The following is a 27,902-nucleotide window of genomic DNA, read 5'->3' on the forward strand; positions in this document are numbered from 1 at the left end:
CCATTTGTCCTACCTTAAAACTCGTTTTGCATTTTCTGCCTCCTTTTTTGTATTTTCGACCCTCCGTTTATTTTCTTTCCTTTTCTGAAAACCCGATTTGTGTCCAGACATTTTGTTCTGCTACCAACGAACTAACTCGTCAGGTCTCGTCTCTCGAGCCCGCGATGATTCCCGTGGGAAGGGCAACAACTGATACATTTTTACAAACAGCCAATAGGGAGGTTGCAACGTTCAGGCTCTTCTTTGCTCAGACACTCAGTAATGCACTTACTCACTTATTATCACATGGAGACGTGATAGTAGTCCACCCTCCCGCTCTCTCCATTCAGTCAGCGAACGTCACACAGGAAGTGAACCCCAGCGGGTCATAGAAACTTGCGCAGGAGAAGAATGACTTTTTTATTTGTAGGCTACGGAAACTTTGAGGAATGAAATAAAAACCGGTATTAACCGGTTACCATTATTTTTAATAAGCGTTTCTGTTCCGGAACATAAAAAATAATAAAGTTTCTGGTTTCGTTTCTGTTCCATGTGAAATAGAAAAAGTTCCCGGTTTTCGTTTTCGTTCCTTGAACCGGTTCAAAGCCCTGTCTGGAACGCACTGAAAAGTGCAGTGTGCATCTTAGTCTCCCTGAAACAAAGTGCAGTGTGGGTCAGTGTCCACACACTGAAACTGAACTGAAACCTCAGTGAATCATGTTTCTTCTGAACTTTGAGTAAATACTCAAAATAAAATGCAGCGTCTCACACACAAAAATTGAAAAAGCAAAATGAAGTGCAGCTTCTTGCCTTTGGTCTTAAATGACAAAATTAAGTTCAGAGTTACAGTAAGTCACACATCACTGAAGTAGGCGGGAGGACTTTGGCGCTGTCCAGTGTAGTTTGCTTCGGGTCGGGTTTCGGCGGCTCCGGCTGAGCTAATATGTCGGGGTGGCGTCGTGCTAAGTAAGTTCACAAGTTTGTTGTGTTACCTGAATATCTAATTGGAGCGAAACAGGTTTTGCAAAGTGAGTACTCTTTGTCCAGCTCACTGTTTTTTTTTTTTTGTTTTTTTTTTCTCCTTTCCTTTGGAATCCAAAGTGCCTCCAAACATCTGCCTTAAAGTTCGGCGGCGTCTCTAGGTTTACATTAACAGCCATGCTTGCTTGTTTTTTTTTTTTCCTCACTGCAACCACCGGGAAAAAAAGAGAAGACGAAGAGTGCCTTGCAGTGAGGTAGCGGCACAGCGACACCATGCGGAGCGGAGGTGCGGAAGTCGTACTGGATTTACAACCCGTCTGAAACATGATTTATTATTTGAAAAAATATCGATGTTCAAATTTTGAGTATCGATATTGAATCGGAAGACAAAGTATCGCGATATATCGCCGTATCGATAATTTTGCCCACCCTTAACACGCATCGCGTCTGAAGTCATAACTCATCAGGGGAAATTGTGTCCGCATTGGCATGTTCAAAAAACCAACCTCGCGTCAACAATGATACCACACGCAAGAAAAAAACAGGCTACTCAACACATCTGATCCACAGCAGCACCAAAGCATCACTGGAAATCATGTCAACAACCAATCTTCCATTTCAACACGCGTCAACAAACAAACGGCACCACAGACATGAACGAATCGGTCAGGCTACGGATTCCAAACCCACAGCAGACGAATAATTAAATGCATCTTACCTTAAAGCAGAATCGACCACAAAGGAAGTGTGTTGGCACTGTTGGCACACTTCCTTTCTACTAGTTTGTGTCCCCAACCTGGCAGCAGCAGTCGTTGTCATATCGGTTTATTTTATCTTTGATGTAAACGCAACACTTCGGATATGCAAATGCTTCCCGTTACACACGATTGCTATGTCAATAAACATCATTTTGCCAATATTTTAGAGACCATCCATCTTCTCCGTCGGTCAGCATCTGTCGGGATTAGGGCTGTAACAATATGCGTATCAAAATCGCGATACGCAGAGCCACGATCCGTATCGCGATACAAGAAGGCAGAATCGCGGTACACCCTTTCAAACTTCTCCTCAGCCCAAAAACAGAGGCGCTTCCAAACTTCAATTTATGAATACTTTACTTTTTATTTAAATTACATTTTAAACTTACTTAAATTACTTTTATTTTTTTATAATCTATTAGTAAGTCGTTTTTTCGCCGACCTGCGACAATCTTCTGCGAGTCACGCAACGTCCACACTCGCCACTGGCAGAGCATTCATTTCTTTTACGCGGTCGCCATTCTGGTTGCGACGCGGGGAGCGAATCTGTAAACAAGCAGCTCATTGGCTGGCTAGGTGTGCCACAAGCCAATCACAATCACTTGACCGGAAAGGCATGCAGTGTTGCCAGATTGGGCGGGTTTAGGTGCTTTTTGGCTGGTTTTGAACATATTTTGGGGTGGAAAACGTTAGCAATATCTGGCAACACTGAAGGCATGTCTGCTTGGGCGGAAGCCTTCTGCGGCAGTTACATTTTGACACGCGAGCAATGTTTCACCATAAAAATTCCGTAATTTCCATCTGTTTTCCGCGATCACAGAAAATCATTGGCCCTATGAGAGTGAGACAGTGACAGAGCCACACCCCCCCCCCCCCCCCCCCAAAAAAAAAAAATCTTAACGGATTTACACGATTTGGAAAAATTGCTTTTTCAGAACCGAAAAAACCAGAGCTTCCGGCTCAACAGTATTATTTTGAGAAATAAAACAATCTTTGGATATACATTTGTTCATTTTTGCATACATATTACTCATTCTCTGCAGCGGTCTGAATTATTTGTTATTAAATAGTTAATGTAAGTAAGTAAATGTTAAGTCAAATTTACTACTTTAAAAAAACATTTAAAACAAAATCGTGGGCGTATCGAATCGTGGGTCAAAAATCGCGATACGAATCGAATCGTGAGTTGGGTGTATCGTTACAGCCCTAGTCGGGATCCGATAAAATGATAAATCTTGCCTTGTGTGTTGATGGTTACTACATCCAGGTAATGGCATGATGGAAGTCTTGCTGAAAGTAAAAACTTTCTTTGATGGCTATATTCCTTTCGATGCTTCGCCGTCGTTCCTCGTTGTTGGCTGTGGTAGACTACTGGTAGTTCATGTCCAAAATGGCGGCCGTGTTTGTCGTGACGTCACGTGGGAAGGGTCTATAGGTATATCATCTCCAAAGACAGGTACGGTAGTAAAAACAACCGTCTAGTGAAAACAACAACAACAACAACTGCTCAGAGAAAAAAACAGGCAGAAAGTGCGCCTGCCAGTTAACATCATATCAGATAAAAACATTAAACGTTATTCAGACCATTAACACCATAACATCAGAGACGAAGAATAAAGTTCATCTTGGAAGGAGAGTTATTTTTAAAAATGCAAAACAAAATCATTTATAACAGCCCAGAGAAAAACTGTCTGAATATGTACCGTAACATTCAATAGCCTATAGGCCGAAAATCATTACATAACTTATTTAAATAACTATAGGCCTATCATTAATAATAAAACACAGGTCAATCAAGTTTATCAAGCTGGCGATTTCACTCCAAATCAGCAAATCCATTGAATTCCTCATCCTCGGTGTCGCTTCTGAACAACTCTGCCAACTCCAGCGGCAGACGAAGCGCCGTTTCCTCTTCTTCTGCGTGGCTGTTGTCAGACTCAGCATCAGCTCCAGTTATTCCGCGGTGAAAAAAAAAACATATATACGTCGCACTGGAGTATAAGGCCCAATCCCAATTCTAATTTCTACCCCTACCCCTCCCCCTTCCCCTCCGCCTTCCCCTTGGCCCTTCCCCTTGAAACTGAGCTACAAGGGATAGGGCTTGAAATTCAACCCTTACGTATTGGGATAGCCCTTCAACGATCGCATACGTCATCGCGTACCTCCGTCAGCGTTTACGTTAGCAAAACGCGACCAAATGCGTCATTGGCTGCGACCAGCCGCTACAGTCAGAGCCAGAGGCAGAACCAGAAATCTCTGCTGGCAGGGTGTGATTTGTTAACTAACACCACTGAATGGGATATCTTTGGCGCTTCGTGCACCACATCCGACAGAATGAGGTGTCAGAACACTCATGTAAACAATAAAAGCGAGAATAACAGAACGAAACGTACGCAGTCAAGCAACCGAAAACAATACTCACTCCCAAAGCTTTTTAGCAGCAGCTTGGATTTCAGAAATCGCTGCTCATTCTCAGCTCGAAAGCGAATCAAGCGGCGTGTTTCCTCTGGATAACAACTTAAAACACGTAAATAATGGAGAAAATACATTTATGACAATCTTTCGCCGCGGGAACCGCCATCTTTCTGAAATCCGCATGAAATCTCGCTGAAATCCGCATGGCATTGTGGGAAATCACTCAAACCCCTTCGTTCGGAGTCAGCTCCAGGAAAATCTCCGTTTGGAGGGGTACAGAAGCCCTACCCCTTCCCCTACCCCTCCGCGTTAACTGGGATTGGGATACCCCTACCCCTTCACGTGAACGCGCAAAATGGAGGGGAAGGGCCAAGGGGTTGGTCCAAGGGGTGAAATGGGATTCGGCCTAAGTCGCATGGCCAGCCGAACCATGAAAAAAAGTGCGACTTATAGGGGTGGGCGATATGGGCAAAAAATAATATCTCGATATTTTTTAGGATTTTAACAATAACGATATTTTGACGATATTAAAAAAAAAAAAAAAAACACTTGCTTAAAGATTACAATAATTACAATGACTAAAAGAATCATTGCAGTGACACAAGTATTTAAGGAAAAGCCATATTTATTTTCTTAAACAACTTTAAATTAATAAAAATGAATAATTCAATTGACAGTTCGTAACGGCAGCAAACATTCTAATCAACCGTCTCTGACGGCAGTACGGGTCTGCAAATATCCCGCCTGCAAATATCCGCTGCCAACAATCAATCATATGTCGATCTGAACTAACAGCTTTCCAATCATCTTGCAGCTTCGTGCTCCGCCGTCCCTCTCCTGCCGTTATAGAAGTACTGCGCCTGCGCAGTGTCAAAATAATCCACGAGAAAAGTGGATTTTAAAGCTTTTTCTGAGTCATGAGAACCAACCTAACACTCAAGTATAATCAGCTTTTCATGGCGATTTCAATCATATGCTCTTCGCGACCGTTAGTTTTCACAGAGTCCAGTATTGATATCTCCCCATTCATGTTCAGAGGGTCTGGTCTCACTAATCCGAAAAAGATGCCTGAAAGTGGCCGGCGAGTGACCGCACTTGGCCTGATAGGAGCCCGTCACAGCTGCTTCTTCTTTGTTTGTTTTTTTTTCCCCTAAAAAAAAGAAACGTAAACTACAAGTCAAAGTTTTTCAGTATAACAATAATAAAGAAAAATGTGCTCAATTTAAAATGTATTGAAACTATTCGAAATCGGCTGATCGGTTCATTCATTATTATCCGTGAGTACAGAAACACTAGTAATAATTTCTGGATCATTGCTATAAACGTGGACTAATATTTCTTGGGAACCAATGGGTTAATGTCATGGAATGAACCAACCGACCAATCGCATTTTTTCTTCAGATGGTATCTGGGTAAATGAGCGGCTGTCTCAGCCAATCACATTTTATTGCTGGACGGGATCATATCACGACATCTTCCGGTAGATACCCGAAATCAGCTTTGTGCGGCCAGCGGAGCAAAAAAAAAACCTTTTAATATGCTGAGCAATGTTTGATACATTTTGGAAAGTTGTTTTGGTTGCTTTATAGGTTTCTTAGAATATTTAACTCGTCACGTCTGTGCTGCTCTCCTGGGTTGCTAGAAACAGTTGTGTTGCCCTGGCTTGGCGTATAAAATGTGTGCCCCCCCCCCCAAAGCAATTCAAGGCCCGTCCGTCAGTCCGTGTCTGGCGCCGGGTCTGCGCCGCTCTGTATTGATTTTTGGCGGCTTAATTAAAAAAACTCGATAATGCAAAATTACACATCGTCAAAACAACATTCACGATGACATCGCAGACGATACATATCGCCCACCCCTAGCGACTTATAGTCCGAAAAATATGGTATTATTGTCGTTCTTTAATTAATTTTTTTTTTTAATTTCTCAGGTGTTTTCATGTGGAGTGTGAGCGGCAGGTGGAGGGTCATGTGGAGCTCCAGACCGGAATGGATTACGTGTGTTCGATGTGTAAGCATGCCGGCTTTGAGCCAGTTTCCACGCAGGAGCAGGAAACGCACATGGACACGGATACACAACCAGCACAATCAGATATGGACTGCGAACCCGCTCAGATAGACAGCACGGAACCGGGACGAACCGCCACCGAGCCGCGGAGTGAGGCGATGGAGCACAAGGAGTCTGGTAAGTTCAGGATCTGATCTGCTGATTTGGCTTCTTCGTGGTGTCTCGGAAGGTTCTTCTCAAGATCTTGATCTTCTGAACATATCAGGCTCCCTCAGTTCTTCAGCTTTAAACGTCCAGGCAGTTTAGTTTCAGTATTAAAATGTGCATTCACACGTCTTCAGGCCTTTGTGTTGCAGTGCAGGGACGGGGATCATGGGTAAACGTGGTACACAGAGACATGCTTGCGCAAGCTAACTCCATTTGCAGTGCTATGAGCACTGCTTGGTCGTTTCGGGTTGCGTACCTGATTAAGGTTGTGTAGTACTAAAGCACGGAACCTGTGCTCTTTGTGGCTTTTCTTTGCTGTGCAATTGATTAAATTCTGGTGCGGTTCATACGACAGCGCCCTCTAGACGACATGCTCATGTTACGAACATTTCACGGCGTCCTGGTGCACTCAAGGACACATTAGTCGGCCCTCAGTAGCCAAGCTTTTTTTTTTTAAACTCCTCATATCTATAAAACGCATCAGCTCCTTTTTTGTTATATCCCAGCGTATTATTCTCTCCAGCACTAAGTGACTCTTGAAAGCACTGATTTTGATTGAATTGATGACCGCTTACAGGGAGCCCAGAGGACTGCTTTGTCAGAATTACCGGAGCCTTTCGGAATACAACTCGACTAGAAATAATGGCTATCCGATGCATGTTTTTCATACCCGTAAGCAGGCTTTCGTCTAAACTGGGGAGCGGGGGTGCTGCGCCCCCTTACCGAAATGCCGATTGAACCCCAAGTCGCACTTACAGTAGGCCATGCACTTATAAGCTACTGCACAACATGCAGTCTTTTTCTCAAAACGATCTTTTCTCCGTGAAAACATCCCAGCAACACCACGTGACAATGTGCCTGATCATCAAATACGTTATAATTACTCCAAAAATATGTGGCAGATCACAGAATCCAGGGACACATGTCGGCCCGGGGGCATTTTGAGTTATTGACAGATTCAGAAAGTCCAGTTTCTAAGCTTTCCAATGATGCCTTCCATGTGGAGATCTGACAATATTTGAAGAATGTGTGGCCTTTTGAAAGTGTATACCTCTTAAAACAGAAAAGGGAGAAAATCGCCCTCAAAGTTTTCCATCTCAGCTACTCTGGGTGCAGGGCGGGCACATAATGCTGCTCATCTGCATGATATTAAGGAAAGCCCTACCCCCTACGAGCTAGCACGATGCTACTTTCATGTAAACAAAGATCACCACGTCAATTTTCCTTCCATGCAAAGTATGCCCAACACAATTATGAAGTACAAAAATAAGTCCTAAAGTATACTTTAACGTTTTGTGGTTGAAAAATTACTCACACCGTTAGAAAGAAAGATAGATAGCACGATGATGACACAACTAACACAACGCTAGTTTCATGTAAAGCCTCGGTCACAACCGGCCGTACCGTGCTCCTACGGCCGGTCTACACGCAAAAAACGCAAGAGAGCGTGCGTGTGACGTGCTGATTTTCGAGTCGCAGACCGGCCGCAGAGGTTCTTTGTCATGTCAAACAAACTCTACGGGCGCTTACGTTTTTTTCAGGTTGCAAGACAAACTTACGGCCAACGCGCGTCTTTCTCCGTGAACAAAAAAAAAACGCAGCGATTTGGGAAACGCCAAAAATCGCACGGCCAAAAAATCGTACGTCCGGTTGTGACCTAGGCTTAACCAAACCACAACACTCTCCGTTACATGCAAAAATAACCACACAGCCTTAGATTAATAAACTCACCCCATCAGAAAGAGAAACGGCGCCTTGCACACACCAGTGCCTCCGATGGAATGTAATCCTAGAACGGTCAGTGTATCATCCGATCATTCAAGTATTCCATTCAATCTGGAAAACAAGGTTGCGGGTTTTTTTGCTAGAAATGGTGATCTCCGATGTAAATACCGTGCGTCTGTTTGCTTCGCGGTGTTTCAGCTCCTCTGCGCTCTGTTTAGCTTCCTCATTCCATAGTGAAATCACACGCCTGTATGCAGTTAAGTAGCCACGAGCTCAGCTCGTATCATACAGCTGATTCGCGAAAAAAACAAAAGACTTAAATCATCATGTGATTGGCCCATATGGTAATTTACCCACACCCCCCAGCAGACTACAGTCCTGACAAAAACGAGACAATTTGCAACAAAAAATGCATGCTTTTCCAACAAAACAATCTATTATCTGAAATACTGATTGCATTCTTCAAGATCTCAACTTGCACATGATGGAAAAAAACAATCACAAATTTCGAAAAAAATACTTCTTTTGCGATTATCTCGGATTCGTTTCGGCCGACATGCGTCCCTGGATTCGGTGAGGGGTCACATATTCCAAATCACAGTAGATACACCGTCAGACGGTGCAAAAACGATCCGAATTGGCGTTTTCCAGACTGAGGCGCCATGTTGTTTAGTTGTTTACTTGTCGCGGCTGCACTCGCGAGATTTGACATGGGTTACATACAAGGCCAGCTGACTTGTCGGGCGAGATTTCTCGAGACTGAATGACCTTTCACCCACCGGCGCGGGAGCTTTTGACAGAAGTAGTTCACGAGTTGTTTTTGTTAACGCTTGGGCATTTAAAGATGTCATCCCGCGGCACGAAGCGGAAGAAAGCCAAAGACTGTCCGGGACAGAAGATTACTTCTTTTTTTTTTTTTCAATGTTGACAGATAATTTGTGACAATTTCCCTCTCAGATAGCCTCAGAATGTCCCATTGTAGCCTCAATTTTTCAAAGGCTTCGCACGGCGGAAGGGGGGGGATGGACAACTGGCACCATCCCCCCCCCCCCCCCCCCCCCCCCCCCCCGCCATGGTGAGCGCCCTCATACTAAATTTTCTAGAAAAAACCCTGCCCGTAAGGCTTAACAAATGGAAGATTAACGACTCACGATTTCTTCAGCCAGTGTCTGCATTAAGACTCTCGTTACAAACTGTTTCTTGAGGTCTGGCTGAACGGAGTGACTCCGAGTGGTCAACTTTGATCAAGCTGTTTTTTGTTCGATGCGAGATGATTTGTTACGCAACCAACCAACAAAGAATCGTCTACTGAAGGCTTTGCTTTGCCAGCCTTCGACCAGCCCCTTCAACAGTCTAACCTTTCTTCTTTGCTCACGTAATAGGATAATGAAACTGCCCTTCTAATTACTCGACACAGCACTAAGCTAACGATCAGCCGCCTTGAGCTAATATCTAGTTATGAAACCCTGTTATGCTTTTTGAGCCGGCTGATTATGTGTATCTGGAAGGGATGTGGGCTTTATTTGATAAGATTCTCAGTGCCACAAAAGAAAACCACCACCCTCTCAAGGTTTCTCGGTCTTGGAGAGTCTCTTTCTTTGCTGCTGTTTTCAAGGTTAAGGTCATGATGCCCATGAAGTTTGAAACAGTTGACAGTTTCTTTCTGGAGAGAAATCCAGTTTCATAATCGCTGGCCCACTAGTAATAAAGCAGGCTTTAATGGTACAGATTAAATTGAGGTGTTTGCTAGGACTGAGATCTTGTAGAAATCCAACAGAAATGCCACTATAGTGGGCAGGGTTTACTTTCTTGTGGGCAGGTCAGATGTGATGTTCACAAGGTGAAGAAAAGATCCGTTTGTTAATACAATTGCGTATCTTTAACTGCATTATCCTTTTCAGGGTCATATGGTTGTTTATATTTTGAGAAAGAGAACCCACAAATGGTGTCTGAAAATATTGCAGGCAGGTGCAAACAACTGAGGGAGCATGTGGGATAGATCGAATTTTATGCATGAGCAGGCTGGATTGGTTGGAACTCCTTCAGGAGTGGCTGGGATGGGTTTGAACTCATTCAGGAGTGGCTGGGATTGGTTGGAACTCCTTCAGGAGTGGCTGGGATTGGTTGGAACTCATTCGGGAGTGGCTGGGATGGGTTTGAACTCATTCGGGAGTGGCTGGGATGGGTTTGAACTCATTCGGGAGTGGCTGGGATGGGTTTGAACTCATTCGGGAGTGGCTGGGATGGGTTGGAACTCCTTCGGGAGTGGCTGGGATGGGTTGGAACTCCTTCAGGAGTGGCTGGGATGGGTTTGAACTCCTTCAGGAGTGGCTGGGATGGGTTTGAACTCATTTGGGAGTGGCTGGGATTGGTTGGAACTCCTTCAGGAGTGGCTGGGATTGGTTGGAACTCCTTCAGGAGTGGCTAGGATGGGTTTGAACTCCTTCGGGAGTGGCTGGGATTGGTTGGAACTCCTTCAGGAGTGGCTGGGATGGGTTGGAACTCATTTGGGAGTGGCTGGGATTGGTTGGAACTCCTTCAGGAGTGGCTGGGATGGGTTTGAACTCCTTTGGGAGTGGCTGGGATTGGTTGGAACTCCTTCAGGAGTGGCTGGGATTGGTTGGAATGCCTTCGGGAGTGGCTGGGATTGGTTGGAGCGCCTTGGCAAATAGGTGGGATTCAAGCAAGGGTGGGATTGGTTAGAACGCCTTCAGGAGTTGGTGAATTGGCTCAAATTCCCTTGGGAGTTGGTTGGATTGGTTAGAACCCCTTCTGAAGTGCGTAGGGTTGGTTACCGTTCCACTGGGAGCGGGTGGATTGGTTAGAACTCCTCCGAGAGTGGGATTTAAATAACAGTCCCACATAGACAAGGCTTGACATTAACTTTTAAACCAACTTGTCCTGGGGGGCAAGTGGGGGTTAATTTCCACTTTCCCCCCAATATTATCACTTTCCCCCAATTTAGCGAGGACTACGGGTTTTTTTTTTTGTTTTTTTAGGAAAACCATAGAATAGTTGTGAATTGCAACATAAAATGAAGCTCACACATTGAGTTGATGTCTGGTTATTGATTAAGTTTATTATTAAGGTTGGTTATTTGGTTACTTTTTACTTGTAACAGACAATAATAATTTTATCCAAAGTGATTTTTCCTGCCTTAGTCAATTTATTTCCATTTCACATGCATGCAGCTGTTGTGAAGTTCATTGTATTTGTGTAGAATTCTCTGACTGTTGGTTCATTACTCGATAACCATAGAAATCATAAAATAGAAATCTATAACAAAGTTTGTATGAAAAAACAATAGAGTGCCAAGACTTTTGAACAGTACTGTTTGAGAATATTTGTATACCTCTTTTTTTTTTTCCCCCCCCTCGCTATATTATCCACCTCTATGTCTAAAGGAAAAAAAAACCTGTACTGCGGCATGACAGACAGGATGATGTTTGAGTTTAAAATTGTTTAGTGTGTAGGTTGTGGGTGTTTTATACAGACCGGGCAACCTGTAACTGAATCGGTGCAGCCGGTCTGTCATGATGCAGCGCGTTTTTTTTTTTTTTAATAAACCTAGAGGTGGATAATATACAAAATTTTTTTATATATAAAAAATCATAAATATTTTGCAAAGGACTGCGTTCTTCTGATAACAGAACCAAAGCTCCAGCTCTCTCTGCTCCTAATCTGTTCTGTTCTTTCAGGATTTATCACGCATGTCGCTCCTTGTTGTGTTTTTTCTTTCTTTTTTTTTTTTTAAACCAATCCGGGTTTTCTGTGTCGAATAAGGAAGCGGCTTCACCTGTAAGAAAATCAAACACTTTGATGAAGGAGCGAACTCGAATGCGAGCAGAAAAAAAGAGAGATTCTTTAGCAAACTCTTCCGTCCTCACTTCCGACTTTGTCTTTGTAAAATACATTTTAAATACAGTCATGAATTCCTCTGGAGTTTTCAGACTGAGCTCCTCTCGTCGTATTCTTTCACCGCTCATTTCCTTGTTGTTCTTGAAGCATTTGCTTCTATTTAACATTTTTCTTGATAGCAGGGAGACGGTAATGCCTTTTATCGATTTCTCTGTTTGAACGAGAAAAAAACGGCGCAAAAATGAACCATATTGAAGACAGATTAAGCTGTTTGCATGAAAGACGGTGTCTGTCTGACCCCAGCTGTAATTATCACGTGATGCGTGATGTCATGCACAAGGGGTCTATAAACAGTACGCGTACCATACTACACCAGTGGGGGGATATAAAATAACTCGCAAAACAGTAAATGAAACCAAGATTAAGAAAACAGGCAAGACATAATGGCGGATACGTAGTAAGGGACGCTTTTAGGAACTGAAATAAAAGATCAAAAAGCCTAATTTCTGTGGTGCTAGTTCGTAATATATGCTCATTCCAGCTTGCCCGGTTGGGCATGTCGGGGACATATCCCACTTGCCCTGGGCAATCGGGCAGTCCTTAATGTTGAGCCCTGATAGATGTCCACTTCAAACTGGAATCTTGAGGAAAAAATGGGCCTGTGTTTTCAGACTCCTGATGTTTTGATCTAGGAGTAGCGGAGTGTTTTACGTTCTTGACAACTAAAGGGGATCTCAGGGGACTGAATCATATAATTAGCTGCTGCTTGCAATCTGCCACAGTTAATTAGCAGTTGTGTTTAAAATACTTCACAGTGAGCTTTTAATAAGGTCTCAAGCATCCAGTGATTGAGGGGTTAAACCTGAACAAGCATTTCAAAGAGGGAGAAGCGTAGCATCCAAAATGACCGCCCACCTCTGCCGTGATTGGCCAGTAGCGATGGAATGTTTTTAATTCTAGAGTTTTGATTGTCGCAAATTTGTTAGATTAACTGCATTTCCCATGGCGAGGTTTTCATTTTAACGTACAGTGGTGCTTGAAAGTTTGTGAACCCTTGAGAATTTTCTATATTTCTGCATAAATATGACCTAAAACATCATCAGGTTTTCACACAAGTCTTAAAAGTATAAAAAGAGAACCCAGTTAAACAAATGAGACAAAAATATTGTACTTGGTCATTTATTTATTGAGGAAAATGATCCAATATTACATATCTGTGAATGGCAAAAGTATGTGAACCTCTAGGATTAAGGTGAAATTAGAGTCAGGTGTTTTCAATCAATGGGACGACAATCAGGTGTGAGTGGGCACACTGTTTTATTTAAAGAACCGGGATCTATCAAAGTCTGATCTTCACAACACACGTTTGTGGAAGTGTATCATGGCACGAACAAAGGAGATTCCTGAGGACCTCAGAAAAAGTGTTGTTGATGCTCATCAGGCTGGAAAAGGTTACAAAACCATCTCTAAAGAGTTTGGACTCCACCAATCCACAGTCAGACAGATTGTGTACAAATGGAGGAAATTCAAGACCATTGTTACCCTCCCCAGGAGTGGTCGACCAACAAAGATCACTCCAAGAGCAAGACGTGTAATAGTCGACAAGGTCACAAAAGACCCCAGGGTAACTTCTAAGCAACTGAAGGCCTGTCTCACTCTGGCTAATGTGAATGTTCATGAGTCCACCATCCAGAGAACACTGAACAATAATGGTGTGCATGGCAGGGTTGCAAGGAGAAAGAGACTGCTCTCCAAAAAGAACATTGCTGCTCGTCTGCAGTTTGCTAAAGATCATGTGGACAAGCCAGAAGGCTATTGGAAAAATGTTTTGTGGATGGATGAGACCAAAATAGAACTTTTTGGTTTAAATGAGAAGCGTTATGTTTGGAGAAAGGAAAACACTGCATTGCAGCATAAGAACCTTATCCCATCTGTGAAACATGGTGGTGGTAGCATCATGGTTTGGGCCTGTTTTGCTGCATCTGGGCCAGGACGGCTTGCCATCATTGATGGAACAATGAATTCTGAATTATACCAGCCAATTCTAAAGGAAAATGTCAGGACATCTGTCCATGAACTGAATCTCAAGAGAAGGTGGGTCATGCAGCAAGACAACGACCCTAAGCACACAAGTCGTTCTACCAAAGAATGGTTAAAGAAGAATAAAGTTAATGTTTTGGAATGGCCAAGTCAAAGTCCTGACCTTAATCCAATGGAAATGTTGTGGAAGGACCTGAAGCGAGCAGCTCATGTGAGGAAACCCACCAACATCCCAGAGTTGAAGCTGTTCTGTACGGAGGAACGGGCTAAAATTCCTCCAAGCCGGTGTGCAGGACTGATCAACAGTTACCGCAAACGTTTAGTTGCAGTTATTGCTGCACAAGGGGGTCACACCAGATACTGAAAGCAAAGGTTCACATACTTTTGCCACTCACAGATATGTAATATTGGATCATTTTCCTCAATAAATAAATGACCAAGTGTAATATTTTTGTCTCATTTGTTTAACTGGGTTCTCTTTATCTACTTTTAGGACTTGTGTGAAAATCTGATCTTGTTTTAGGTCATATTTATGCAGAAATATAGAAAATTCTAAAGGGTTCACAAACTTTCAAGCACCACTGTATAGTTTTTTTTTTTAAGAAAATGAAGCGACGTCGTATGTGTCTCTGTCATTACAAGTTTGCTGGGTTGCCTGGTTAAAGCCTGTAGAATGAATTAAAATACCGTTTAAATTATTCAAAATACGGTCTGAATTTTAAAATGTGTAGATCTCCGAGTGTGGGTTTTGTTCATGAGGTAAATCTGGGAACTTTGTCTGCCTGTCGGTTGTCATCATTTACACACACTGTCCAATCTGTATAGACCTACTGAAACTTACAGACTTTGCCTTTTTGCTTCTTTTTACGAATCCGTTTGAGCCCGTTCTCCAGCACTGTAATTATTTCCACTCGGTCTCCTTTAGGTTATGTAACTACACTTCCACTAACAATGAGCGCGTCTCCTTTTCCAGAGGTGTGTGCAGAAACGAGCCGTGAAAAATCCCAACAAGTGGCCAGTGAAGCATCACCAAAAGGACCCACGGGTGAAAAGGTTCCAGGTATTTCCTTCGTGTTCATGATGTTCTCCTACAGTCTCGTTGCATAACGATATTTATGTGCGTCTTGTTCAATTTTTGGCACAGACGTGGTCTGAAAGTTTAATGTCTGTAGTCCGGGAAAGTGTAACTCACATTATTTTTGTCATGTCTAGCCACAGAGCCTCCTCAGGACACGAAGCCAGCTGGTAGTCCAGAAGCTCCTCGGCAGGAGCCAGATCCATGCCCTGAGTCAGCCTCAATCCAATCTTTCACTCAGTCCATTAAGGCAAAGTTGCCTCATCACCCAGAGAGCGCATCAGCATCTGGACCTCCAGAGACATCATCTCTCCAAGGGGAGGAGCTCAGTTCGAGTCTGGAGGAGAAGAAAACCATCACACCAGCCACCAAAGACCTCAAATCAGTCTCTGAAACTTCTTATGAGGAATCTATGGAAGTTTCATTTTCTGAAGTTACAGAACCGTCCGTGGAGAATAAAGTAAGTTCTGTGCCAAAGGTAGAGAAGGAGAAGGACGTGGGCCTCTTTGAAGACAAAATGTCTGAGAGCCTCATGGTGGAGGAGCGAGAAAAGGTTTCTGAGGGCCTCACGGAGAAGGACAGTGAAAGATCCACGGGAGCTCTTCCATTGAAAGAGCAAGAAACAGTCACCGTGGAACATCAGAGACCTTCTGATATCAGCCTCACAGTGAAGGAACATGCTTTTGAAGGCATCCCAGCGGATGAAAGCACAAAATCTTCTAAGGGCCTCCTCGCAGAGCAGCACGAGAGGACCACTGAGGAATGTGAAAAGTCTTCAGAAAGTCTCTCCAGGAAGGAACATGAAGGAGCGTCAGACGGTGGTAAAATGGAGGTTTCTTCTGAAGGCCTGACCGTGGCGGAATGTGAACGCCATGTAGTGAAGGAACATGAGAGAGGCCTCACGGTGGTGGAGAACTGTGGCAGATCTTCGGAAGAGTTTACGGTGGAGGAACGTAAAAAACCTTCTGACGGTCTTCCTGAGGTGATGGACTTCAGTATGGATGGTGAGAGAAGCTTGGCGAAACTGAGCTCGCTGGTGGAAGAGAGAACTTCACTGAAGCCATCAGCAGTTAGGCAGCCCGAGAGTTTTCACTGCTCTGTAATCAACCCCCAAAGCCTGTCTGCTCCTGGAGAACCAAGCAGCAACGTGCCTTCAGCCACTTTCATACCACTCGCGCCTAAAATCGGCATGGGCAAACCTGCCATCTCCAAGAGGAAGTTCTCACCTGGAAGACCCAGGGTCAAGCAGGTAAGACCACAACTGTCTCCTGGTTTGAAAAATCTTTTTTTCATTTTTTTTTTATGATCTTAATAACGTTTGAGGGTCATATTCAGGGCTCTACATTAACTTTTGAAACCACTTGTCCTGTCGGGCAAGTTGAAAGGAAATTTACTTGTCCGAATGTGAAGTTGACTTGTCCAAAGGAAAAATTGAGAAAAAACCCCCACAAAAACTATTTGTAATAAACTAATTTCACCAGAATTACTTTAACACAATCTATTCACTGCAGAAAAAAATTGGACTCCATCAATCATTAATTTATTTATGAGAAAATGAAAACCAGAAAATTTAAATTATACAGTATATTTTCATTTTTAAATTATTAACTTTGAATATATATCCTCCACTGATTAATAATTGTCGTCTAATTATTCTTTGTGGCTCCTGTATGGTATTTAATGGTTGCGATGAAAGTTGTGGTGTTTTTTAGGTCTTTGTTGCGATTACATTGCGGGAGGAAGTGAAAGTTGCGAGAAACTGCTGCGATTTTCTCTTTTTGTGATTAAAATTGAGTGATATGTTAAATATTAAGTTATTACTGAAAAACTATTGATTAAAAAAACAAAGACACTGAGAAATGGTCCTATAAACAACTTTACCAATATAAAAGATTACCAGGACTACAAAAACGCAGAAAAATAGACTTTACTTATCCAAATGCACCTGTTGGTTCAAAAGTTAAAGTGCAGAGAACCTCACAGCACAACATGAAGTTACCTTAAAATATAATATAAATGCCTCAGCTTTCATGTAAGAAAAAACACTATTAATACTAGTACTGTGTGCAGGCAGTCTCTCCTGAAGACTAAATTAAACAATAATTATAAACTAATAAAATAAATGGCTCAGGCTTCATAGAAGAAAAAAACAATTTGAACAGAATCTCACAGTATGATGCTGAAGCTGCCTAAACAATGGAAAATAAAATACCATTTTGGCAAAAATGTTGGCATCCATTAATTTCTTGTATTAAGTAAAAAATAATGTAAAGTGCACACAGTCCTTCACTGTAAACATAACACACTTTCAGTAACAGAATTTAAGCCTATATAAACACTGACTCGCACATGCTGCTTCTCTTGAACGTACAACCCTGATTCCAAAAAAGTTGGGACAAAGTACAAATTGTAAATAAAAACGGAATGCAATGATGTGGAAGTTTCAAAATTCCATATTTTATTCAGAATAGAACATAGATGACATATCAAATGTTTAAACTGAGAAAATCTCATCTCATCTCATTATCTCAAGCCGCTTTATCCTTCTACAGGGTCGCAGGCAAGCTGGAGCCTATCCCAGCTGACTATGGGCGAAAGGCGGGGTACACCCTGGACAAGTCGCCAGGTCATCACAGGGCTGACACATAGACACAGATAACCATTCACACTCACATTCACACCTACGCTCAATTTAGAGTCACCAGTTAACCTAACCTGCATGTCTTTGGACTGTGGGGGAAACCGGAGCACCCGGAGGAAACCCACGCGGACACGGGGAGAACATGCAAACTCCACACAGAAAGGCCCTCGCCGGCCCCGGGGCTCGAACCCAGGACCTTCTTGCTGTGAGGCGACAGCGCTAACCACTACACCACCGTGCCGCCTAAACTGAGAAAATGTATCATTTAAAGAGAAAAATTAGGTGATTTTTAAATTTCATGACAACACCACATCTCAAAAAAGTTGGGACAAGGCCATGTTTCCCACTGTGAGACATCCCCTTTTCTCTTTACAACAGTCTGTAAACGTCTGGGGACTGAGGAGACAAGTTGCTCAAGTTTAGGGAGAGGAATGTTAACCCATTCTTGTCTAATGTAGGATTCTAGTTGCTCAACTGTCTTAGGTCTTTTTTGTCGTATCTTCCGTTTTATGATGCGCCAAATGTTTTCTATGGGTGAAAGATCTGGACTGCAGGCTGGCCAGTTCAGTACCCGGACCCTTCTTCTACGCAGCCATGATGCTGTAATTGATGCAGTATGTGGTTTGGCATTGTCATGTTGGAAAATGCAAGGTCTTCCCTGAAAGAGACGTCGTCTGGATGGGAGCATATGTTGCTCTAGAACCTGGATATACCTTTCAGCATTGATGGTGTCTTTCCAGATGTGTAAGCTGCCCATGCCACACGCACTAATGCAACCCCATACCATCAGAGATGCAGGCTTCTGAACTGAGCGCTGATAACAACTCGGTTCGTCCTTCTCCTCTTTAGTCCAAATGACACGGCGTCCCTGATTTCCATAAAGAACTTCAAATTTTGATTCGTCTGACCACAGAACAGTTTTCCACTTTGCCACAGTCCATTTTAAATGAGCCTTGGCCCAGAGAAGACGTCTGCGCTTCTGGATCATGTTTAGATACGGCTTCTTCTTTGAACTATAGAGTTTTAGCTGGCGACGGCGGATGGCACGGTGAATTGTGTTCACAGATAATGTTCTCTGGAAATATTCCTGAGCCCATTTTGTGATTTCCAATACAGAAGCATGCCTGTATGTGACGCAGTGCCGTCTAAGGGCCCGAAGATCACGGGCACCCGGTATGGTTTTCCGGCCTTGACCCTTACGCACAGAGATTCTTCCAGATTCTCTGAATCTTTTGATGATATTATGCACTGTAGATGATGATATGTTCAAACTCTTTGCAATTTTACACTGTCGAACTCCTTTCTGATATTGCTCCACTATTTGTCGGTGCAGAATTAGGGGGATTGGCGATCCTCTTCCCATCTTTACTTCTGAGAGCCGCTGCCACTCCAAGATGCTCTTTTTATACCCAGTCATGTTAATGACCTATTGCCAATTGACCTAATGAGTTGCAATTTGGTCCTCCAGCTGTTCCTTTTTTGTCCCTTTAACTTTTCCAGCCTCTTATTGCCCCTGTCCCAACTTTTTTGAGATGTGTTGCTGTCATGAAATTTCAAAATGTCTCACTTTCGACATTTGATATGTTGTCTATGTTCTATTGTGAATACAATATCAGTTTTTGAGATTTGTAAATTATTGCATTCCGTTTTTATTTACAATTTGTACTTTGCCCCAACTTTTTTGGAATCGGGGTTGTATACACGGAAGTAAGGCGGAAGGTAGTTCGTCGACGTCACCTCAAGACGACGCCAACGATTGGGGAGAGTTGCGGTGATTGGATATAATTGCAACACCGCCCTGAATTCACGTGGATTGGTTGAATTTGCGTTGATGTTGCAAATCGCAACATCGCGAAATCCTGGAGGGTCTGATAAACGACCGTTTACTTTTCAGCTCAAATACACGAAGCGGTATTGGCCGGTTTCGGAAGTGGAATATTGCGCATGCGCACATCGCTCTTTCCGAAGAGAAACATCCGGCGATTCATCAAAACAATATGTCGAGTGAGATGCTTCGGAAATCATGTGAATAAACTGATAAATTTGATATGTAACCCGAATATCGGCGTATTTTGGCACTTGTCCGATCGGACAAGTAACTGAGACGATGAACTTGTCCGACATAAAGGATCACTTGTCCCGGACAAGCGGACAAGCGTTAATGTCGAGCCCTGGTCGTATTGGCGTTTGTGGAACCTCGTTCTACTTCCGTGATCATCAGAGGGTGTTTGAGGAACCTGGACACGAAGATGGTTCCTTGGTGTTGATGTATTTTCCAATCAGAGAGATGTTGAGGGTAGTGAGCTTTTTTTTTTCTTCCGTATTACGACTCGATCCGATCCAGTTCCTGAACTCGTTCTTCACTCGTTCCTGTCGTTCAGCCTGCAGTCATGGCTCCCTGTATGCTTCATTTCATACACACTTCATCGCTGCTGTCATATTGTCTCATTAATTTGTTTATTAACCTTGTGCTTGTTTTTGCACTTTTTTTATTTGTTTTTTATATTCAAGTTGCTTAGTACGCGTGAAGAAACGGAAGATTTATGCCAAGTATCATGAAGAACAGAAGCAGCAAAAACGTTTAGAAATAAACACAATCATTCTAAACTTCCTGTTTTATTTATATATTGTGTATATTACTTGCACCGTGTTTGTTTGTTTAGTTTGAGTGGATTTATAGATTTGAATTTTTTTTATTTTATATTCAAATTTATTTGCAAATCTTTATTTTAAATTAGTGCTGTCAAAAATGTCGCGTTATTAACGCGTTAACTTGACTCAATTTTAACGGCGATAATTTTTTTTATCGCGAGATTAACGCTGTGTGACATGATGCCACGCCCCGCACAGCCAGAGTCCTCTGCCCTCCCCCGAAGAGCCACGGTGCTCGGCTTAGGTTTCGTTTTCCCATCGGCGGCTCCAGCCCCACTTTGCAGTGGCTGTGACAAGACGTGTTATGCTCTGCAATAAAAAAAAAAAAAAACCACATTGGTACAACCAGTGTTCGAACTATGCCGATATTTTCGGGGGGTCCCTTTTTTTTTTCCCTTGGGGGGGTGCTTGCGCTTGTCTCAGAGCGCGGATCTCCATCGCGCGCTCACTTCGGATATGCCAATGCTTCCCGTTACACACGATTGCTATGTCAATAAACATTTTGCCAATATTTTAGAGACCCCCCAACATTTCCCAAATCATGTTTTCAAGGGATCTCATGTCTGTTTCAGGGGATCTCGGATCCCCCGTGTACCCCCGTAGTTTGAACGCTGAGCAAGCCCATTCACTTTTTTTATGCTGATAAGAGAATTACAATGGTTTTTCATGTGACAAAAATGTGCGATTAAATTGCGATTAATCGCGAGTTAACTATGACAGTCGCGACATTAATCGCGATTAAATATTTTAATCGCTTGACAGCACTATTTTTAAATGTATTCGTTTTACTTTTCACGTTCTTATTATTGTTATAGCATGCAACTATTTAAATTTAACATTATTTATTCAAAAATTTTTAACTTTTTTTTTTAATGGATTGTTGGGATTAAGTGGAAAGTGCAAGAATGCCTACTCTTCTGGAATTTAAAGGGGGGAAACAATCCTTGTAAAAACAACTCCAGTGTATGAAAACTTAGTTTTATTTATTTTTTAAAAAATTTGCGTAAAATTCCTGATAATCACGGTAATAGTTTTAATAAATCCGATCAATGATTTAAATTGTTAAGCTATGTTAATAAACGAAAGGTATTTATTTATTTATTACACTAGAATCCCTGAACTAAAAAAACAAAAAACAAACCCGGAACAGCGAACTTCTTTTTGAAAGAAACCAACACCTGCAGACAGACGGAAGACGAGTGTAGATTAAATCCTTTGTAATTATTTCAGAGTTGAGCTTGCGTGCTTTGCATGCTGCTGCATCTTCTGGAACCTTCTCGCTGACATCATTACCACAGAGAGGGAAGTGGGAAGCTTCCTTCGAGTTTACACGCCTCTTCCTGTTCCTTCTGAGGGGTTTTTCTTTTTTTAACAATCGAGCATCACTTGCAGCCGACGTCATCCGTTGTGCCTGCGCTCGTCTCCATAACTCCAGCTCTTTGTTATAACCATGACTGTGTGTTTTTAAGCATGCGCGTGTGTGTGTGTGCGCGTGCTGATGCCTTTCTTTAATTGCTTTCTTTTAAGTTGTTGCATGATTCTCGCCCACATCCTCTCTCTCTCTCCCCCTCTCTCTCTCTCTCTCTCTCGGTGTCTCTCGCCCACCTCACTCTCAGGGAGGATGGAGTGCGTCTTCTAGACTGAGCTCCCCCTCTCTGTCCCCGGTTTGGGACGGCCCAAAAAGCAGGCAGGACTACAGTATGGGCGTCTGGAGCATCCGTGTGGTAACTACACCTCCCATTCTACCTGAGCCATGGTTCTGAGTCACTAATTTACACGCCCGTGTTGATAAACACAAACAAACTGATTAGCAAATAAAGGGACAGCTGTGTCGGTGACGCTGCTTTATAATGTAGCAGGAAAGAAAGAGAATGAAGGGTGGAGAGAGAACTTGTCACATGACTAGCAGACAGATAGACAGATGATGACACACCGAAAGATTACAGACACACAGGCAAATGGCATGTAGACAGACACTTGTAATCGGAGACAGACAGACAGATGATGTGCAGACAAACAAACAGGCATCTATAACCAGATGCAGACAGACAGATGATGTATAAACGGACAGACACACATATAATGACTTACAGACAGATGACATGCAGACAAACAATTGGATACAGACAGACAGGGTCAGTTGATGAGTAGACAGACAAACAGATGATACTTAGTCAGACGCGCGCACACACATGATCAGATACAGAAATACAGACAGATGGCATGCAGACAGACAGCACATATAATCAGATATAGACAGACAGACGCACATAATTGGATACAGACAGACAGAGCCAGATGATGAGTAGACAGACAGACAGATGATACTTAGTCAAACACACATATAATCAGATACAGAAATGCAGACAGACAGACGCATATAATCAAATGCAGACAGACAGATGACATGCAGACAGACACCTATAATCGGATGCAGACAGACAGACGCACACAATCCGATCCAGACCGATGACGTACAAACAGACAGACACACACATAATCAGATACAGGCAGACAGGTGATGTATAAACAGACAGACACATATAATGACTTAGACAGATGACATGCAGACAAACAATTGGATACAGACAGACAGGGTCAGTTGATGAGTAGACAGACAAACAGATGATACTTAGTCAGACACGCGCACACACACATGATCAGATACAGAAATACAGACAGATGGCATGCAGACAGACAGCACATATAATCAGATATAGACAGACAGATGACATGCAGAAAGACAGACACACATAATTGGATACAGACAGACAGAGCCAGATGATGAGTAGACAGACAGACAGATGATACTTGGTCAAACACACATATAATCAGATACAGAAATGCAGACAGACAGACGCATATAATCAAATGCAGACAGACAGATGACATGCAGACAAACAATTGGATACAGACAGACAGGGTCAGTTGATGAGTAGACAGACAAACAGATGATACTTAGTCAGACACGCACACACACATGATCAGATACAGAAATACAGACAGATGGCATGCAGACAGACAGACACACAATCAGATCCAGACAGACAGACCGATGACATGCAGACAGACAGCACATATAATCAGATATAGACAGACAGACAGACACACACAATTGGATACAGACAGACAGAGCCAGATGATGAGTAGACAGACAGACAGATGATAGTCAAACACACATATATAATCAGATACAGAAATGCAGACAGACAGACGCATATAATCAAATGCAGACAGACAGATGACATGCAGACAGACCCTTATAATCGGATGCAGACAGACAGACGCACACAATCTGATCCAGACCGATGACGTACAAACAGACAGACACACATATAATCAGATACAGACAGACAGATGATGTATAAACAGACAGACACATATAATGACTTACAGACAGATGACATGCAGACAAACAATTGGATACAGACAGACAGGGTCAGTTGATGAGTAGACAGACAAACAGATGATACTTAGTCAGACACGCGCGCACACACATGATCAGATTCAGAAATACAGACAGATGGCATGCAGACAGACAGCACATATAGTCAGATATAGACAGACAGACACACATAATTGGATACAGACAGACAGAGCCAGATGATGAGTAGACAGACAGACAGATGATACTTGGTCAAACGCGCATATAATCAGATACAGAAATGCAGACAGACAGACGCATATAATCAGATACAGTCAGACAGACACAGATGACGTATAGACAGATGGACATTTGTATAATCTGATTTAGACACGTACAGCATTGGCCAACACAGATCGATGAAAGAAAGACTACATGTCCTCCATCTGTCATTTGTCTGTCTGTATCTGATTAGGACAGACGGATATAGGCAGACCCTCACGTGAAAACTGAGAAGACGTGAAGTTAAAGATCTCGGAGTTGTCATTTGATCACGCGTAATAACTTTCTTCTCGCGCCATGTCATCACGGTGTGGCTGTGTTCAGGTGGTCATGTGATCCATCCTCACCTGCAATTGCTTTATACTTCACTTCAGTGATGACGCACTTTCATAAAACATCGCTGCTGAGTGAAATTGTAGATCGCAGCGTTACGCGTACGGAGTGGCTTCAGGTGGAGTCACGTGTCGTCAGATTTAAAAGGACAGTTCAGACTGTCCAGACTGTAGTCGGTAAGTGGGGACATGTTTGGAGTCTGAAGTTCTCACACTTGTAACACCCAGCCTGCAGATGTAGTGCGCAGTGCTAAACTGGAGGCGCTAAGCTTCCATCACTTGTTAGTGGCGTTAGCCTCGTACCGCCGGTGTCTTGTTGTTTTTGCGTTATTAAACCGTAAATCGGTCAGTCAGCTCATTCTCTCTCTCTCTCTGTATATTTACACCGCAGGGCCGGGGGTCAGGCTTCCCTGGAAGGAGGAGACCCAGAGGGGCGTGGCTTACAGGTAGAGGTGGGCGTGGCCGATCCAGAATGAAAAACGGAGTGGGTCCGGTGCCAGCTCCGGGAGTACGTACACGCCACACGCGCACTGAATCGTGCTTTATTTATTTTGTAAAAGATCAAAAAAAAGGAAACGGATTATTGAATAACGGCGAATAATTTTTTCCCGCCTGGCCGCAGGTGAACGCCATGGACCTGCAGATCCATCCGTTCCGAGAGGAAGAGGAGAACTCCATGCACAACACGGTGGTGATTTTCTCCAGCACGGACACGTTCACGCTGAAACAGGTATCTGTTGAATTCTGGATTCTGATTGGTCGGAAGGCGGTGATTTAAAACCCTGAAGCTGATTGATTTGATTTTTTTTTTCCCCCCTATGTCCTGTCAAGTGTTTCATTCCTCAGCAGTCTTTGCTCAAGACGTTTTGCACTTTTTATCCGTTTGTGGTTACGTTTGCCCTCTTGCTGTTTTTCAGGACATGTGCGTGGTGTGTGGGAGTTTCGGGCAGGGCGTCGAGGGCCGCCTGCTCGCCTGCGCCCAGTGTGGACAGTGTTACCATCCGTACTGCGTTAACATCAAGGTAAAACACACACGGCTCTCTCATCTCATTTAAACCCTTCCACTTCGACTCCATCTACTTTTATAGTCTGGTTCAGTGTTTGTCCCGTTAAAGTTGCCATGGTTACGCGCTGCATTGCTTTTGCTACAGTCATGACCTTAATCCTTCTGTCAGGCCTGGAAAATATTTGTGAAGTGACTTCATTTTTGTAATTAGCTTTCGTGTGTGTGTGTGTGTGTGTGTAGATCACGAAAGTGGTGCTGAGTAAAGGCTGGCGGTGTTTGGAGTGTACGGTGTGCGAGGCGTGTGGCCAGGCGAGTGACCCTGGACGCCTCCTTCTGTGTGATGAGTGTGACATCAGCTACCACACTTACTGCCTCAACCCGCCCCTGCAGAACGTCCCGAGCGGCAGCTGGAAGTGCAAATGGTAGTACACCGGGTGGTATACAAATCGAAGAAAATGCTGGCGCCGTCCGTGTTTTGTAATGGACTGTTTTTGTGCATCCTGTCCGTAGGTGTGTCTCATGCACACAGTGTGGTGCCACGTCGCCCGGTCTGAGGTGCGAGTGGCAGAATAATTACACTCAGTGTGCGCTGTGCGCCAGCCTGACTTCCTGCCCCGTCTGTCTGCTGGACTACAGCGAGGAGGAGATCATCCTGCAGTGCCGCCAGTGTGACAGGTGCGTGTGATGAAATATCAGCGCTCCGGGATGACACCGTCACTAAACACCTCACTAAAATAAACACAGTGATGAAACTGGTTCATTTCCGCCCACCCCGATGTGTGTTTGTGTCCAAAACGTGACGTGAAGGGCGCTTGTTTCTGAGACGCATCTTCCCTTTTTCCTGCCGTCTGCAGATGGATGCACGCGTCGTGTCAAGGCTTCCACTCCGAGGAGGAGGTGGAGAAAATTTCCGACAGCAGCTTCGACTGCAGTTTGTGTCAAGGCCAGGGCTTGCTCTCTCCAGGTACTCAGGATTCCCGCTACGTTACGCTACACTGCACTCGTTGTTAATCATCTTCTCTGTTATACTGCCAGGAATTTACTGTATATACCGGCTAACAACGTTTCTATAGTAACGGGTGCCTTGTGAAAGTATGCATCTCCCTTGGTGCTTTTTTCTATTTCCCCGTATTTAGTGCCATCCATCTTTCGTTTAAACCAGTTTTCTAGTCCCTGCTGATGAAAAGCGTCCCCACAGCGTGATGCTGCCACCACCATGCTTCACTCTACAGTAGGTGATGGGAAGTGTTGGGTTTGCGCCACGCGTAGCGTTTCCCACGATGGCCAGAAATTCAATTTTCGTCTCATCTGACCGGAGAACCGGGGCCCATACATATGCACTCTCAACTTCAGTACAATAGACTAGGTCAGAATTGCAAAAAGGGGCTTAAATAAGGAGTTGCAGGCATTTGTGAGTAAAAGCTGGCAAACAAACTTTTCTAAAGGTATTTTTTGCGCTGAATCCATTTTTGCTGTTTGCCAAGCTGTATCTCATACGTGGAGCCCAGTAGAGGGCACATTTGCATATAATTTGCATATTTCGAGTATTTCAATATAAAACTCTTCAATGTTGTACAGTATGAAAAAAGTAAAATAGCAGAAAGTTGCATATACCTCTTGGCTAAATAAGTACCAAATTTGGCTTCGATTGGGTGAAAGGAACTCTCAAAAACAGACTTTAGGTAGTGTGTGTGGTCCAAATTACCATATTAAATTATAAAATTCGTGGTCTTGAGTTTATAGACTATATAATAGACGATATAAAGGGTAATTCTTTCTGCTGGATCCATTTAGGCAGTCTTTTTATTTGTAACTCAAACTTTAAACTTTGAGTTCACTTCCTGGCAGAACATGCAGGCATCCCAATTCATGGTTGCAACAGAACTCCTCGTCATTGTTGGTAGTGTTCTTGCTCTCTTGCTCGGACCAGCACCTTCATCCAGATCTGCAGAACTGTCACAGGATTTTTGTTGCAGCCTAGAAATGTTTTTTACTGGTAAACGAAGCATAGCACATACGGTGCCAGAAGACATTCTGTATGTTCTGAACAAGAAGCACTCTTTGGATAGCATCTCCGTAATTAGTGTCGTGAAGCCTTTTTCTGTCTTCTGCAGCTGCTTTTAATGTGAGAAGGCCCTGTTCAGTTGCTTTGAATACCTGATCTCTCTTGGACTCTTTGCATATAATGCAGGTATCCAATGGTATTGACTGGTCTAGCTTCAAGCTACACACAGCTTCCATAATGATGTTCTTACAACCCCGATTCCAAAAAAGTTGGGACAAAGTACAAATTGTAAATAAAAACGGAATGCAATGATGTGGAAGTTTCAAAATTCCATATTTTGTTCAGAATAGAACATAGATGACATATCAAATGTTTAAACTGAGAAAATGTATCATTTAAAGAGAAAAATTAGGTGATTTTAAATTTCATGACAACAACACATCTCAAAAAAGTTGGGACAAGGCCATGTTTCCCACTGTGAGACATCCCCTTTTCTCTTTACAACAGTCTGTAAACGTCTGGGGACTGAGGAGACAAGTTGCTCAAGTTTAGGGATAGGAATGTTAACCCATTCTTGT

The 27,902-nt window shown here is 43.2% G+C and overlaps 1 protein-coding gene across 10 annotated transcripts in view; it reads left to right on the plus strand.

Moving 5' to 3' along the window:
- Positions 1 to 27,902, plus strand: part of kmt2cb (lysine (K)-specific methyltransferase 2Cb) — a 237,304-nt gene that overhangs the window by 115,257 nt on the left and 94,145 nt on the right. For all 10 annotated transcript variants that reach the window (XM_060928213.1, XM_060928248.1, XM_060928223.1 and 7 more), the window contains 10 exons: positions 6,061 to 6,314; positions 14,941 to 15,027; positions 15,180 to 16,291; positions 21,952 to 22,059; positions 24,705 to 24,821; positions 24,936 to 25,043; positions 25,231 to 25,335; positions 25,560 to 25,741; positions 25,830 to 25,994; positions 26,174 to 26,283. In XM_060928213.1, coding sequence (XP_060784196.1) covers positions 6,061 to 6,314; positions 14,941 to 15,027; positions 15,180 to 16,291; positions 21,952 to 22,059; positions 24,705 to 24,821; positions 24,936 to 25,043; positions 25,231 to 25,335; positions 25,560 to 25,741; positions 25,830 to 25,994; positions 26,174 to 26,283 — 2,348 coding nt within the window. The remainder of the gene's footprint in view (positions 1 to 6,060; positions 6,315 to 14,940; positions 15,028 to 15,179; positions 16,292 to 21,951; positions 22,060 to 24,704; positions 24,822 to 24,935; positions 25,044 to 25,230; positions 25,336 to 25,559; positions 25,742 to 25,829; positions 25,995 to 26,173; positions 26,284 to 27,902) is intronic.

This window comes from Neoarius graeffei, chromosome 1 (genome assembly GCF_027579695.1).
Source record: "Neoarius graeffei isolate fNeoGra1 chromosome 1, fNeoGra1.pri, whole genome shotgun sequence".
In the NCBI taxonomy this organism is placed as follows: Eukaryota; Metazoa; Chordata; class Actinopteri; order Siluriformes; family Ariidae; genus Neoarius; species Neoarius graeffei.